Below are 17193 nucleotides of genomic sequence, written 5' to 3'. Positions count from 1 at the left end.
TTCTTAAAAACCTGCAAAATTAATCACATCCATAATCTGGAAGGGGGAAAATAAAAAAGAGGTTAATTAAAAAAACAAAACAAAACAAAAACTAAAACAAAACAAACAAAAAAGTACAAAAAAACCCCAGCAACCAACCAACTTGTAAACACTTAGTTTTTATTGCTGCTTACTGCCTTAGCAGGATTCATGTCTTTGCTGTAAAGAGAGACATGGGGGGCAGGCACGTGTTACATCTGTGGAATGAAACGTGCCATGGCCTTTTCCCAGGCATTGGCACCAAACTGCTGCCACTGTTAGACTGTTCAGGAGGTCCCAGCACAGACTTGCCCCAGGCAGGGCAGCTCCCCACCAAGCAAACCCTAAATTCTGGGAACCACCAGAGGCACAGCCCCCCACGGTGAGTTTGGCAGCAGCCACCCTGTTTTTCAGGGTCCAATAGCATGGGTGCAGCTCATTAAATACCAGCTGGCCTCGGGGATAGAAGACAGGGCTGGACACACTTAGCTTCCCACTGGACATGGCTACCAGTGCATGAGCTCTCTATAAACTAGACCACAGACAGCCAAGCAACAAGATGAGACCCATTGGCTTGGCTCTCCCTGTTCAAACTTTGAATCCCATGTAAAATTCTGAGCTGTAGCTGATGATGATACCTTTTTCTCCTTGGCTTCCATTGGTCTTGAGACACTGGGCTGGCACCACTGCTCCCAAGGGGGCAGATTGCTCCACGTCCAGTGAAGGGACAGCAGAACAAGGGATCTAGCAGGAAGGGATAGCATTCAACTCCCTTTTTCTCTTCTCTTTTCACTTCTGTCTTTCCTGCTGTAAAGAGACATTAATTTCTGCTTGCTCCTTCATCCCTCTGACCACTAAATCAAATAAATGAAAACCCCAAGATAAATAAAATGCTCTGCTCCAGTTTCTGCTTTTATGTGACGCACTTTAGAAAATTTAAACCCATGCAAAATCAATGTGCCTTTCCTTGCTCACTCTAGCTGCAATTCTGTTAAGAGAACTACTTCTGAGGCCTTCCACAAGTGATCTGGCCTCGTAGCCACACATGCTCGTCACTCAGCATCATGGAATTTCACAGTGTGAGACCAGCACAGACTGCTGGAGGCTGGCTCACTGAATGATGAGAAAAGGAGAGCATCTTATTTGCAGAAAGGGAAGAGGTTGCTAAAAAGGTTCATGGAGATGAGCAAAAAGACCAAAAATTTTTTATAGTTTATGTTTCATAAAGCTCCTGCTGTTGTTAGTAAAGGCTATAGCCAAAATGGAGGCTGGGCAAATTATCTTACATAATCCATTTCTAAACACTGAATTCTTTGAAGATCTGTATTTCAATATAATTAGCTTATTTACCATGTCTTGAAACATCTCTGACACATACTGTTTTCTGCTCCTGTGGCAATATATAATTATAAACACTTTCCTAGTGTTCCAGCAGATCTTCCAAATGCTTATCATTTGTAATCTGAATCTAGTCTTCACTGTCCCTTCCCAGTGTGCAAGACACCTTTCAGATTCTTAAGGATATTTTAAAAAATGCAGATTCCAACGTACCTGTAAGATTAGTTCTTTAGCTCTAAAATTTGACAGCCTCTTTTCTTCTTTTGTTTCCAGGTTCTCCCAGTATTTTAATTCTTTTGTGGCTATTTCAGTTATATTATTAAAAGCAGTGTATTTGCTATTGTTCTGACTTCCTTATACGTAACATCCTATTGTCTAAGAACTAGCATCTCTAATTATTTTCTGACTTGAACAGGAAACACATTTTCTTCAAAAATTACTAAATGTTATGTCCTCTGTTATCAGTCAGGCAGGACTGTAATTTGTATTTGTTGCTCTAGCTTGAGGTAGGACAGGGGTTTAGTGGAAAGCTTAAGATGACCTGTAATGAAGCATGAAAACATAAAATCTGTCACAGCTTGGGACCAGTGAAGATGCTCTGAGACATCTTAAGCTTTTGCATAGAAGCTTTCAGGCATATGTTAAGAACTTTTTTTACTCCTTAACCTAAGTATTAGGAAAATCTTGCACTATCTCCCTTTAATGTCAGAATATTACATTTTTATATTACGACTTTGCCTTTTCAGCTGTAACTTCTGTTTCATACATCTTTACTTTTATACAATGGAATTTAACTGCTGCACTGACAAATAAACCATGTAATGATTTTAAAGAGTTCACTGCTTTGTCTCAGAACAAGAAACTGCTAGATAAGCAATTATTGATCAAAAAAGTGTCTACCTCAATAAAACACAGGATTTGCCTTGCCCTCAGTTCACACCTGGCTCTATTTTGCACTCTCCCTTCAAGTGCACTCAGAGAAATGGCACCACAAACCTGAGAAGGAGATTTTCTTAACACCCAGATGACACACTTTCAGAACATATCAGGATACAAATGAACTTCATATCCTTCAAAGGCAAGAACAGCTGACAAACAACAGATTTGTGAATGTCAGCAAATGTTACAAGACAGGTTTCAGGCATTCCTTTTGGAGAAATAGCATCAAGAATGACATCAAACATAAATGTACATTGTCTTCATAGAAAGAACATCTTTTCAAACATGTCTTCAAGAGAAGCTGAAACATCAGTTGGGTAGCAAGTTTGTTAAGAATTACTTTAAAAATTGAGCTGTTATTTCAAACCACTTGTTTTGTTCCTCCCCCTTTTTTTCTCGAGTATTTTTTATAGCACAAAATTAAGGCTCATCAGATGTGGCAATTATTCCTTACCAGAACTATTTTTAAGACACCAGTATCTGAAGGAATTGTAAAGGAATGAAACAAAACTTTGCAAGAGCCATCCAGCCTCTGTGGCTTATTAGTACAATCACCTCCAGCCTCATGCAGCATAGTCAAATTTTCTTTAACGATAAAGTTTTTATCACTACAGGCCTTTATAATTCTCCCAGAATTCCATAATCCCAGGTTTGTCAGGTTGGAAGGGACCTCTGGAGATCATCTAGTCCAGACCCTCAGCCAAGTTAGAGTCACCTAGAGCAAATTACACAGGAGTGTGTCCAGGTGGATTTGGGATGTCTGCAGAGAGGGAGACTCCACGAGCTCCCTGTGCACCCTGTTCCAGTTCTCTGCCACCCTCAATGTAATGTTCTTCCTTATGTTTAGGTGAAACTTCTTGGTTTTAGCTCATGGCCACTGCTCCTCACCTTCTTGCTGGGCACCACCAAAAGCTCTGGCACCTTCCATGGTTATATATTTTAAACCTTAAACCTTAAAACCATCATTGTTTGATCATCATACTTGGCGAGAGTGGGAAAAATACTCTGAATGGCAGTTCCCTTATTTTAATGTCCCTGTAAATTCCAGGATTTCCAGAGAGAGGAGGTGAAGGGAAATATGTTTCACCCACATTAAATACAAATGCTTAAAGATCTTATTTTCTCAACGTTTGACAACTTTCTCCATAGCAAACCAATCATAGCAAGAACACTAACCTGTGCCCATTGACAGACACCATGCAAGAATTACACAAACAGAAAACACACTTTCCCCAAGAAAACCAGGTACAATTTTTTAGGCAGAACCATACCCTAAAAAGGGTGCAAAATGCTTGTGCTGAGATAAGTGGTTTGGGTTTATATGGCCCATGCACTGTATCTGCCCTTTCCAGCTGTCCAAGAACCCACCACAGCCCAGTGGTGTTCACAGAGCAGAATGATCTTTCCTCTCAAACCCAGACATGTCAAACCATCTTTAAAATTTATGCTTCTCCAGCTATCCTCTGGCCCACATTAGCCATGGTACCCTCAGGATGCCTCCCCAAGTTAACCTGCATCTGTTTGCTGGCTGCAGTCCCACAGGCCAGAGAGCTGAAAACCCAGCAGAACAGCTGCACCTGCCTGGGGGCACAAGGGAGACAAGGCTGAGGAACAACAGAACAAGGGGAAATGGCTTCAAATTGAAGGACAGCAGGTTTAGATACTAGAAAATATTTCTTTACTGGGAGGGTGGTGAGGCACTGAAACAGGTTGATCAGAGAAGTTGTGTTTGCCTCATCACCGGCAAGTGTTCAAGGCCAGGTAGGATGGGGCTCTGAGCCACCGTCTAGTGGGAGGTGTCCTTGCCCACGGCAGGCAGGCCGGGACTGGATGACCTTTAAAGCGCTTTCCCACCCAACTCTTCCCACAGTTCTGGATCCTGAGAGCGGCCGCTCCCAGCGAAGCCGGCACAGCGCGGCTCGGGGCGCGCCCCGCGGCCTGACCGGCAGGCGGATGAGCCAATGAGAGAAGGGGGCGGCCCCGCCGCTGGCCAATGGCGGAGCGCTGTGCCGGGAGGGGCGGGGCTAAGGGCCGGCATGTGGCGGGCGCTGGCGGGGGCGCGGCGGCTCCTGCGGCCGCTCGGGACCGCAGCCGGGGGCGCCCCACGGGCGGAGCTGCCGCCACCCCGGGGCCCGCCGGGTCGGGGCTGCGCGGCGCCGGCGGGAGGCGGAGCCGGGCCCGGGGCGCTGGGGGCGGCGGCGGCGGAGCGGCGGCATCCGGCAGGTAGGGCCCAGCCCGGGGCCGCGCTGCAGGGGTGCCCAGCGGGCTTGAGCGGAGAGTGGCGCCTCGCCAAGAAGGGGCTGTCCGCACGCGTGGAATCGCGGAGGATCCTTGCCGTGCCCAGTGCGGTGGGATCGGCCTCTCCTCGGGGTCACGGCACCGGGGCTGGGCCGGGTTGGCCTCGGCAGCGCCGCTGGAGTGCGGAGCCCGGGCGGTGTGGAGGGATCCGTGCGCAGGCCCGTGTGTGAGGGAGCTGCTGCTCCGGCTGGATTGCTCTGTTACCGCGGCTAACAGCCTCGGCCCGGTGGATTGCTCTGTGTTACCGTGGCTAACAGCCTCGGCCCGGTGGATTGCTCTGTGTTACCGTGGCTAACAGCCTCGGCCCGGTGGATTGCTGTGTTACCGTGGCTAACAGCCTCGGCCCGGTGGATTGCTGTGTTACCGTGCTAACAGCCTCGGCCGGGTGGATTGCTGTGTTACCGTGGCTAACAGCCTCGGCCCGGTGGATTGCTGTGTTACCGTGGCTAACAGCCTCGGCCCGGTGGATTGCTCTGTGTTACCGTGGCTAACAGCCTCGGCCGGGTGGATTGCTGTGTTACCGTGGCTAACAGCCTCGGCCGGGTGGATTGCTGTGTTACCGTGGCTAACAGCCTCGGCCCGGTGGATTGCTGTGTTACCGTGGCTAACAGCCTCGGCCCGGTGGATTGCTCTGTGTTACCGTGGCTAACAGCCTCGGCCCGGTGGATTGCTCTGTGTTACCGTGGCTAACAGCCTCGGAAGCACCAGGGCTCATTGCAGGTGCTGCCCTGTGTGCACAGAGCTGGTCCGTGGCTGCCGCAGCTCAGCAAAGCTCCTCCAGCCTGGATCTGAGCGTGACCATCATGCCGGGCGATGTTCGGGCTGTCCATTCTCCAAGCAGGCTCTGGAGGCTCAGCTGTGGCTACCCAGGCACATGTTGGACTTCTGGAACCGCTGTGTCTGGAGGGGCTGTGGCCACTGCTCATTTTCAAGATGTGTGATCACAGCAAAAAAGTTGAAAGAGTGCCCTGAGCTGAAAGCCTTACATTTACAGAGATCTGATCCAATTTCATATCCCTATTCATGCATATAATTGCAGCTATTGTTCCTTTGTTTAGCTTTTTTTTTTTTTACATTGGGAAATATAAAGTTTTGCTTTGTGCTGATGCTCAGTTTGCACTAACGTTCATTTTATAGTGGCAGACTTACATTGCTGACAGATTCAAATTATAAATAAAGTGTGCATACAAGTTGCATCTACCCACTTAGGACAAATTAGAAATAAACTGATTTCATGGTGTGAACAGAACATAGTTTAGCTGATTTACTGTTTTGTAAACTGATTTCCTTAAACTGTTGACTGACTAAAGCTTTGTCTACAATGTCATAATACTCTGCACCAGATCGGGCTAGGGAAAAAGGAAAAAAAGTGGCTGTACTCAGCCTGCAGATAAAGAAATGTGTTCACTCTGCATCATACCAGCTCCATTTTCAAGATATTGAAAATATTGCATTGGTTTCTTCTACTCAAGATTCCAGAACAGTTTCATCACAATGTATTATCACAGACAGTTGAAAAGCATTGTTCTGAAGTATTTTGAGTTTTGTCTGTTGCTTTAATAATGTCTGTTGCAGTACTTAGGTTTAATTAATCTACATTGACAAGTGTGATGATATTATTGGCTTTTAAATGGCAACAACAAGAAATAAGTAAGTTACAAAAACCAAAATTTCATTTAGGTAGCTGTTATATCTAGTGATAGTGTTGCTTACTGGAAGATTGCTTAGTTCTCAGCTTTGGTAGCTGTAAAAATGATTTTGAAAAATCTACAGTTCACGTTGCATTGTCAGTATTAAACCAAACTCCACAGTGAGTGATGAGCTTGGGCTGTGATTCAGTTAGTTGTTATTTTATGGCTCTAAATGGTTTATTTTTGCTATTAAAAATAAATTTTCCACTATATTATTTTTTCCATGTGCTCCAGATACTGTTCTTCCAGAGTTCAACATTGACTTGGTTGTAGCACTGCTGAGGCAAGAAAATGCTAAAGACATCTGTGTCATCCAGCCATCTCCAGAAATGAAATACTGTGATTATTTTATAATTGTGAGCGGATTTTCAACACGACATCTTCATGCAATGGCAAATTACATGCTGAAAATGGTAAGACAGTTCTTGCTGCTCTCTCAGTTTTGGGAATGGTTTTAAATGTTGTGGAAGGAATTTCCCCATGATTGCATGTGTAGGGGTGTGCCAGGTAAGATGAAACTGACGACATCATGTCATTAAGTCCTGAATACATCTAGGAAGTAACTGTGGTTTTTTTTTTTTCCTTTAGCAGTACTACACAAAATATAGGTATTGTATTTTAGAAACAGACCTCTCTGTATCTAGAGCACTGAGGACATCACAGCTGGGTGACCAGAACATGAATGATGTGAAATGGTGATGAGGACCTGTTTCTACTTTTATTTTTGTCCAGCAAGCACCATTGCTATTTCCAGTCATTCCAAATAGCTTTATCTGACTGTTCTCAAACCCTGATCCTTAAAATTTCCACTTTCTCAGGTGTATTGTAAGGGTGGAAAAAAAGTTGGCCTCTTAGGAGGCACAGGATCCCCTCATGAGCTTTAAGCAAACTGTTAGTTAATTGTCACCCTGCTGTGCATGTACTGCAGGAGAGGTGAAGCAGCAGCAGCCATCCTTGCACAGGAATCCTCTGCTGTTTGCCTTTGGAAGAAAGAGAACTTTTCAATACAGAAATGGAGGTTGGAATAAAATTAAGGGTAGAGTTTAAAGACCAGGACTAAAGTGGAGGGAGAAACTTTCTTGCCTGAGAAGAGCTGTGCAACTGTTAAAAAGCACAGCATGAAGGAATATGACCAGCCCCCATCTCAGCTGTCTGTACTCAGCCTGGAGTTTGCCTTCTCACCACCCACTTTCTTTCCCTTCCTGACCCTGTTTTTCCTTTCACTCTTGGTTTTGCTTTCTTCCTTCCAGTCCCATTGGTTTCAGCTGTGAGACTCATGGGGGGAAAGGAGAATGGGAGTGATGGTTTTAGCTTTTCGGGGCCTTTCTGAGCAGGTTAGGGAAGTTTCTTGTGTTCTCTGCAGGAGCTGGTGCATCTTTGCAAATCAAAATTTTGCCTTAAGCTGGAAGTTGCATTGATGTGATTTAAGTATGCTAAATCAAAGTGCTTATTATGTATTCTATTGCTCGTATAACTTGCTAGTCTTGACAGTTTTTCATTTCCCCCAGACCAGGAGAGATCAGTGACTACCACCTGCCCTGCAAAAACATGGCTGGGCTTCATGGCTGCACCCTTTGGTGCCTGTAAAAGCAGCAATTTTGCAAGGGCAGGGCCTCCTGGAAGACATGGTGTCCTCATGGGCATCCTGAGAAAGTGGGAAGCCTGGACAGGTACATGGGAGTGTCTGAGTTTCTCTCATATTGGAGGTTTTTCTAGTTAAAAAGTAGATGAAGCCTAAGATGTAAACCAGAGTAGGTGCTCCAGATGTAAAGCTTGCAGGTGGCAAGCTTTAGTACCATTCCTAAACCCTTATGATGTTAAACAAAGAGGTGCTCAGGTGTAGCATGAGATCCCCCTGCTCTGCTTCCAGAGCTTGTGAATGGCACAGGCCCACATCCCCATCTGGTTTCATTTTAGGGGAAGAAGCCAACACTTGGCTGTATTGTAATCTGTTCACCTTACACATCCTCTAAAGACAAGGCTTGGAAACTTGTGGCAGGGATCAGCCTTTGCAGCTTGATGATAGCTGATGGCAGTTCACACAGGACTTTTTAGCATTTTGAACAGACTGTTGGAGTCTTTTGAAGATCCCTAACAAACCATCTTAAAGAAAGGAAGGTAGAACTGGTTCTGAGTTAACATGTGGAAGTTTTCCATGCTGGTTTGCAGACTAGCATCATTACCTAGCAGCTAACATTGTGTAGAACAGTCGGGAACTGCTACATTTTGTGATAATTGCATTCCCAGTGAAGTGGAACTCATTTCCCAGCCAGCCATGTCATTTTGTGTTCTGTCTTCCATGGCAGAATGGACTGTTGGAGCCATTTCTATCAGTACTCCTTGTAGAGGAACAGGTAGGTTATGGCCCGATCTGAAAGTGACCATACTTCAGCCTTGAGCTGTCAAGTTTCTCCAGCTCTGGTGGGTACTTGGGTTCTTCATTTACTGGCTTGGGAGAGCTGAGCCTCTCAAGCTGGCCATGTGCTGCAAGGGGAGCTACCCACTTTCCCTGACTGACCTTGTGCAGTCCTACTTTGAGCTGCCCCCTCACCTCTCCCAGGTGGAAGTCTGTGTGCTTGAGTGCTTTTTAAATAAATGCAAAAGACTTAGTTTTCTGCCATTCCTTTTTTTTTTTTCCTCAGTACAAGCATCTCAAAGAAGAAGGTCGTGCTAATACTCAGATTGAAGGAAAAGAGACAGATGACTGGCTATGCATTGATTTTGGTAAATATTTGTCAATCTGAAAAAAACAAAGTTCTGCATGAGCTTTCTGTTGACAGAAGCATCTTACCATGAACACTGCTTGCTGTGGAAAGTTCACAGTACTCTGCTGTTTGGGAGTTCCAGTTGTTCCTTGAACTCATTGAGATAATAAATGATTTTCCATTAAATATCTTTGGCACTGAGAAAAAACAATAACTACTCTTCAGTGGCTAAAACAGGTCCTAATAAACTGAAGGTAACAACAGTAGGGGGAAAAAAATCTACTTCAGTCAGTTTCCTCAGTTTTCTGTAATCCATGTTTGGGTAAATGGGGGCTCATTGTACACTGCCTTGCTAGTGAACTATTGAACAGACTTTTTTCACTGTCCAGATCATATCATCACATGGGGTAAAACCTCAGTCCTAAGAAATCCAGTTGAATTCTTTGTTCGACAAGTGTGGAACTCTACACAAATATGAAAGACTGCATTGAAAAAGCAGTTCTCCTTCACTGTTACTTTAAGAATCTCACCCCCTGGCTTTGTGTTTTGACCTAAAAGATGAAAACTTCACTTACAGATGAGTGAGAAGCACTGTAGCCACTGTGTTAAGCCTTGGTTACCTAATTGTAATAATTGTTGATGGCAATAACTGAAAGTCAGTTGGAATTTAAGGGCATAACTACAGAAAAGTGCTTTAGAAAATACTGGAATTAACATTCTCTGCTGTTGTTTGCACAGAATTAATGAAATCAGAAAAACTTACTACATAAAGTTTGAACCTATTTCATTGTAAAATCCACCTGAGAAGTGTGAGCAACACACCTAGGAAGAATTACTTGGCTTTAGCAGAACACTGACAATACAAGAAAGCTGAAAATCCATCTGTCACCTTGGGGGACTTGAAAATTCTTTTTGTATTTCTTCTGTCCCATAGAAGTCATAATTTTGTTTTGGAGTCCTGTGATACTGTCTAAATTATTTTAAAGTATTGTGTCTCGTACCTTATGTAGTCTTGGAGTTTTTTGAAGTACTGAGCAATTCCTAGCACTGGAATTCCTAGAACTGGAAGCAGCATTTTAGGAAGGGACCTTTATCAGCTGACATGTTGTATCTAGCCAGAAAGGGGGTGGAAGGCTTGATCTCTGCTCAGCTTAAGGTGCCAGTAGTGCTTTGCTGTTCCCATTAATTCATTGTGAATTTCTGTTCTGTGCAGGTAACATAGTGGTGCATTTCATGCTGCCAGAGACACGAGAAGTTTATGAATTGGAGAAGCTGTGGACTCTTGGTCCCTACGATGACCAGTTAGCACAGATGACTCCACAGTCCCTGCCAGAAGACTTTATACTTGGACTGACTCCTAACAGCAGTGATCATCTTGAGACAAGAACTTAAAGCAGCTACTGTATGGAAAGAGAGTGAATGTGCCTGAGTCATACAGCCTTGAGAACTGTGTAGTCAGTACAGTTGATCAGTACAAAACAGTTTTTATTGGATGTCCCTAGGTAGATTTCTGAACAAGCTAAAGTTCATAGAATCACAGGATCATCAAGACTGGAAAAAGCCCTTAAGAGTCCAGCCATGAAATGTCAAAGAAGGAATCCTGTCAGAACTTCCCAGGGCTGCCACTGACTTAGTGGAGTTTGCAGTGAGAAGAGCTTAAGCTAGAGCTCATGCTCAGCCTCTAGAGTAATTGTTTTTCTAATGTCTTTGAAAGACACCCTGTAGTGGCAGTGCAAAACAGACTGGAGTGCTGCAAGGAAAACTGAAATAGTAGTTGAGATGACGCTTCTTGTGTTAAGCCATTTGCTTCTGGTCACAATAAAGCAAATCATGGTCAGAAGGGGGGACAGAAAACAGACTCGTGTTACTGAGAACATAAAAGCCAAGAGCAACAGTGACAAATAAATGTGCTTTGAGTTATCAGAACAGTAAATCAGTTTTCCAGCCAAGGCAAACCTGGTTTTAATAATAATAATAAAAATGCCCTAAACTGAAGTGCTTCTATTACTTGTTTTCATGTGATAGGATTCAGCTCATCCTGCATGTGCAGCTGAGAACTCTCCTAGTTTTTCTCTCACATATTTTGTGAAAAGGGACACTGAGGCAATAGAATATGGCAGTGAAAACCTTTAACTCCTTGAAGTGGGAAAAAAGTTCTATAGGAAGCCCTTGGTCACTGAGCAGTACTTGCTGCTAACGAACTCTTCAGCACTTTCAGAAGTCATTATTCAGTGTGTTCTTAGTGTGACTGATGCATGGTCTGATAACCGGTTAAAGAACTTCAAGGTGGTAACCAACTTTCTGTGCAAGACAAGATGCTTTTCTGTACTACAGGACAGGGGTTTTATCACTGGATTAGGATCCCTTCCTCCTGGAGAAGTTTACTCTGCCATGTATCAGCAGAAAGAGATCCTGAGGGTAATCACCTTTTTCTCCCCATAGCTCCACAAATTTCTGCAAACCCTGTCCACATCTCTACCCTGCACAGCAGCTTCTGACTGGAATGCTTAAAGTGAGCCTGGTTTTTGTGCCTGTAACTATTGTTCAAGAAGAAGTGTGTGTTTTTAAAAAAATCCAAACAAACCAAAACCCACTTCTCCCTCTATTTTGGGTCATATTTTCTTGCTGTGTCTAACCTCTATTTTTTAATGAACAACTGCCTCCCAAGTTCACCTGCACTTTGATACAAGGCAGCAGATGGTTCTGCAATTAAGCAAAGAGTATTTTTAAGTGCAGCTAAACATCTTTGCCTGCAAAACAAATACTTTGTTGGGAAATACAAGTGCAGAGAAAGGTTTTCAAAATGCTTCATGATACTTCTTGAAAGTAATCACATGGGAGAAAGATAACCTTGGCTGACTTATAGCCTGATGGGTTCTAAATCAGGCATTTCCTCCTAGGAGGGATGCGTAGGAGTAACTTTGACTCACTCTCTGAAACATTTGCCTTTCTCTTCTGCTGTGGATAAGAAATACATGATGAATAGAGGTAGGTTCAGCAAACATTATGCCATTATATGAACCCACATTTAGTAACCAGAACCACATACAGTATCCTGTCTGAAAGAGAAGTAACAAAAGGAGTACCCGGAAAAGAGCAGTAAGAGAGGGAACACCTATGTGGGCAGGCTAAGACTCATACTGATGAAATGGGATACTAGTTTATAAGACAAGACAAAAAAAAAAAAAAAAAAAAAAAAGGAAAACAGGAGAAGAAACCCAGTAAAATAAACAAATATAGCTGACAACTGCCAAAGCTATGAAACAATCAGAACTGCCATCCCAGGGAAAGAACTTGGTCCTCATCTGTTTAAAAGAAGCATTTCTTCTCTCTGCTGAGCTACTGCAACACCCTGACCACCCAACCTGCCAGCCTTGGTGAGACTGTGATCTGATAGTTCTACAAGCTGGGATATAGGAATTAACCCAGGCAGTCTGGATGACCAGTGCCATGCAAGAGTAAAGCCCTTTTGGGAAGAAAACATTTGGGAATGTTTTCAGTTGGATAGATCAGGTGATTTCTGGGCAAAAAAATACCAAGGAGCTTGTGCAATGAGTCTGTTGATTCAGCATTCAGTCCTTGTGGACAGGTACATGTAGGCTTGGCTCTCTGAAGGATCCCTTGGGATGAACAGGACAAACCACTAAAGTGAAACTTTTGTCATCATTTCCCTGATTTCCTGCAATGCATCCAAGTAACTTCATTTTCAGGCAGTGTTTGTGTGTCAGTTGAACTAACATTTCTGTTGGAGCCCATCTTGAGTGCTTTCTCAACAGTTTTTCCTGTTTGTTTAAAAATCCTACACCCCAGTGCCATATCAAGCCCAGGCTGTCTTGCACAGCACACATGCTCCGTTTAATGGAAACTGATACAAAGAGCGCATGCCTTGGGAATTGCGGCTTAAGAATAAAAGCTCTGGAAAAGGTTTGAAGCAAATAAAAATGTCATGATTAAGCAAATGCTTAACAGTCAGGGATTGAGCTGTGACAAATGCACCAGCAGTAGAGAGCAAGGCTTGACTGTTTATGTTGCTCAGATGACACAGTGCTGGTTCTGAGAAGAAAGCTCGATACTGACATAGAGAAATGAGCTTAGGGTGCTCTGTGAAATGTGATACTCTATGCAGTGGCTTCTACAGACAAATTCTTCAGGTCCCTCATTCTGCTGGTTGGTCCCAGGAAATGAACTGTGAAGTAGGAAGGTGAATGAGTTTGGAAAACAAGTTGGGTTTCCCAGGTCTCTTTGAAACTATCCAGAATCGTGTAATTCACAATGCTCCTTTCATTCCCCAGCTCCTCCCTCTCACATGTAAGCATTCAGGTAAACATCTGGTCTCATTTCTACTCCAAATAATGTTAACAAGGACCTAAATGGAGAGGTGATACCACCTCACTGGCAAGTGGTGTGTTTGGGTGGTCAAGGGTGGGGTGAGAGGTTGCCAGCACATTTGTTTGCCAGTGTGACTGGTTCTGCCTGTCCAAGCTTCTAGGACCATATTGATGACAAAGCTTCATCACTTCAAGACCACCACAGTAAAGACTGGGTAAGAAACTGCCTCCCCTCTCCCCATCCCCTCCACCCCCACACCCCCCCCCCCCCAAAAAAAAAAAAAATTACTGCATTTCTGATCTCCCTCGTGTTTGCCTTGACATTCAGGACTATCAAGTCCACATTGCTTCCACAGCAAGTGAGCCTAAGTGAATGGTGCAAGGCAAACCATGAACCATAGGTTGTCCTACAGACTATATGGCATTGTTAGATGGGAGGGACCAGCCACAGAAGTCACTGCTTGGGAAATGCAAACCTTGTAACCTGTCCTAGCAGCTATGGAATAAGTGGATAAGGATCAGCAGTAACCTACAGGTATTACAGACAGAAAACCAACTTCATCAATACTTGGGACAGTCTGTCCCTATGCCTCATTAATTTAAAAAAACACCACACAACTTTATCTGATGATAGGAGTTAAACTCTTTATTCCATTCAGAGGCATCTGGCAAGTAGAGCTGCATTGGGGGGCACATTACAGATGAAAAATGATCCATACTTTCTGGATATTGAAATCATTTACAGTATTTACTTTCTAGCTCCAAAATACTCCCAATTACCAAGTCTCAATTGAAAAGAAAAACATGAGATACCATATTAATTCTAGAAATTTAAGAGAGATGACAGTATTTAAATCAGCAGATGTAAATGCAGCACCTATCTGTAAAGTAATTTTTAATGGAAAATAATGAAGTCAAATCCTCCTCCAATGTTAAGAAAGGAACGTCCGACTGACTTAAGCCTCAACAAAAATTAAAATGCTATGTACTTTCCATACTTCAGTAAATTTAAATTCATTGTAAGAAAAAAAAAATTATCCTAAAGGCTAGATGAAGGTCACTGTCAAAAAAGGAAAAGAAACTCATTTTTCTTTGCTAAAACTACAACATAAGTTTGTGGTTTTTAAACCAATTAGTAAAGAAGAGATGCAGGAAAAACACTTCAGACCATTTTCAAAATTATCTAACCTGTACAACAATGATCTTTGGGAAAATTATCTAGTCTATGTAGTAATGCCTCTATTTCAACATGAACCTAAGAGGTAGATAACAAAATGATGAAACAAATGTTTTTGCTCGCTGTGCCCCTCAAATCAGTGCAGCATGGTGATTCTGATCATCTCATGCACAAAAAACATCACAAAAAAAGGTTCAGAGGTAATAGCATGGCTCTGTCGACCACACACACACAGGCGCGCACGCGCACACACACACACAGCAGTCTTTATGCACCATGTGTTGCCACATTTTTTTTTTTTTCTTAAACTGAGGTAGACTGAAGTTTATTGTAGAAACTTGAATGTGTCACTATTACCACAATCATCATTCAAATTACATTTGGAAATTAAAAAATTTGGTAACTTTCCTGTTATCCCTGCCTTTTGACATTTTTTTTTTGTTCTCCTCTAATGGTTGGTTGCAGAACGTGCATAAATCCTGCTGCATCTATTATAAGCCAGGCTAGAGAGGTTGTTGTTTTGTTTGTTTTTTTTTTTTCTTGTAATCATTTTCAAAACCTTCAAAGTGGCTTAGTGTGGCCCATAACAGCGGCTGGATATGTAAACTTAGCCTTTCATTATCTTTCAATGTGATCAAACACTGTTTGACCTTCCCCCATCGTGGTAACTGAAAGCAGTATGATGTGATCTGCAGACAGCAGAGACCCTCCTGGCCTCAAAAATGCTCCAGCAGATCAAGTGTTCTATCAAACTGAAGATGAAGCTTGCTCTTTGAACAAAATGGCAAAGTCCAAATGGGCTGCAAATGGTTAAATGTAGCATTATTAGGTAGTGATGGTCAAAGGCACAAAGGGTTCATGCATTCAATCAAGTAGCACAAAAAAAAAAATTCAGCCTCTTGCAGCCTTCTAAATTTTTCCCCCAACCCCAGCCTCTTGCCATCACTTCCTTGTCCTGTTCCCAAAAAAGTACCGTCACAAACTTTTTCATCCCATCTTAAAAGAAAACTAAACGGCATTGCTGCTATCAGAATGTTGGCATCATTCACTATCTTTTGAACATTCATTGAATTTTTTTAAACAAATGATGGTGTTGAAGCCCTCAGGAAATCTGAGGCTGTGTTTTTTTTACCCACCTTACTCCCATCAGCCAGCAGCTAGAAGTGCTCTACTATATTTTTCCCCGATAAGTCTGTAGTACTCCTGGCTGGTGGCTGATCAAATTTTAATTTTTTTTAAAAAAATAAAATGCTCAAGAACTATTAGCTTTATAAAGTATACAAAATACCAAAAAAAAAAAGCAAAAAAGGAACAATTTCTCATTGAGGTACTAAATGCCTGAGGTAGTTTAGTAAAATGCATATTTATCTTTTTATGCCCTGGCCAACACCATTCAACACTTCCCTTAGGTTATTCATGGCAGTGTTATGTAAAAATGCAACCAAATTCTTTTTAAAAAATGCCACTTGTTTCAACATTGGGACTAACACTTAAACTCTTGTCAATACCCTTGCTCTAACCCTAGCCCACCCACAATCCCACCCTCCAAATGTGTTTATTCTTTTACAACTGGACCTATAAGAGCAATGCCTTTTCTTTTTTTTTTGTTGGTTTTTTCTTTTCTTTTTTTTTTTTAACCAGTGAACTCAGAAGAGAAAGCTTCATTAAACCAAGTTCTAAAGTTGTTGGGGAATAATAAGAACAATAAAAAAGACTAACGAGTTTATGTTAAATTGTGAGAATAGAACAAAAGGGAAGTGAAGGGGTCCTTATTTTAAAGCTGGGTTTCAAAAGTTTGAGAGAGCCTAAAGAATACATTCTCAGAGACAGCGTTCAACGGTTGCCTGGTCCTCGAACAGGTGATTGGCTTGGTGGATCTTCTGCATAAATCTTCAACAGGTGCTCACCACCTGTCTCTCTGTCACACAGTCTGTCTTTGGTCTGGCATCTGTCTCTGATGGGCCATTTCCTAAACCTTTATTTCCGTCTTGGCTGAGGCTGTCCGCTTTGCAATGTTTTTTGCTGTTGCTGCTGCCTTCTTACCTGAGCCAGTATTTCCTGAATTTTTCTCTGAGCAAGCTGAAATACACAAAGAAGAAGAAACAACCCATCATGATGGCATGCTGCAGTGACTGCTGTTTGCAACCAGCAAAAGGTGCTACTGGGATTAAGAGACTCTGGAATGACTAAATTTCTAGTACTGACAAGATTACTTGTTAAGTAAAATGCACTTGAGATTAATCATGATGTACAACCTAAACCTTAATTTTTCTTCTCTTTTCCACCTACCACAGCTACTGGCATGATCAGTTTTCTCATCTATAGTATAGAAAGTATGAGATTAGGGAGATGATTGCCAATGTTATGATTATTGAAGCTACAGCCTTCATTTTACTCCTCTGGAAATTGTAATGTTTTATAAGAACCAATATTTTAATAAAGAGAGTACAAATTTTTTATACACTAGGGTAACCAGAAGGTCAGACTTTTACAGGACCTCCCAGCCCTCCCATCTCCCTTCTGAACTACAAGTCACCTGCAGTAAACTATCAAAAGGAATGAGTGTGAGTTAAGGCAGGAACCTTGTGATCCTTTTCTTTATGATATTAAATCAACAGATTGGGCAATGTGGATGAATTACATATCTGGGTATATTCTTTCCATACTATGGTATGGCTTGTGTCTCTGTTCCTTCTGAA

At 42.6% G+C, this 17193-nt stretch overlaps 2 protein-coding genes across 2 annotated transcripts in view; one reads left to right on the top strand and one right to left on the bottom strand.

Moving 5' to 3' along the window:
- The first annotated feature begins 4313 nt into the window (after nucleotides 1-4313).
- MALSU1 (mitochondrial assembly of ribosomal large subunit 1) lies at nucleotides 4314-10991 on the top strand. Its single transcript, XM_079302449.1, has 4 exons — nucleotides 4314-4518; nucleotides 6519-6697; nucleotides 8927-9008; nucleotides 10203-10991. The coding sequence occupies exons 1-4, from the start codon at nucleotides 4332-4334 to the stop codon at nucleotides 10379-10381; spliced, it is 627 nt and encodes a 208-aa protein (XP_079158575.1). The 5' UTR covers nucleotides 4314-4331; the 3' UTR covers nucleotides 10382-10991.
- A 3820-nt stretch (nucleotides 10992-14811) lies between these two features.
- IGF2BP3 (insulin like growth factor 2 mRNA binding protein 3) overlaps nucleotides 14812-17193 on the bottom strand; it is a 108934-nt gene continuing 106552 nt past the window's right edge. The window contains exon 16 of the mRNA XM_079302318.1: nucleotides 14812-16573. Within this exon, the coding sequence (XP_079158444.1) occupies nucleotides 16472-16573 (102 nt within the window). The 3' untranslated portion in view covers nucleotides 14812-16471. The remainder of the gene's footprint in view (nucleotides 16574-17193) is intronic.

Source organism: Erithacus rubecula (genome assembly GCF_903797595.1).
Source record: "Erithacus rubecula genome assembly, chromosome: 3".
Classification (NCBI taxonomy): Eukaryota; Metazoa; Chordata; class Aves; order Passeriformes; family Muscicapidae; genus Erithacus; species Erithacus rubecula.
Note: the sequence above shows the minus strand (reverse complement) of the source record. Positions and strands in the feature narration are given on the sequence as shown.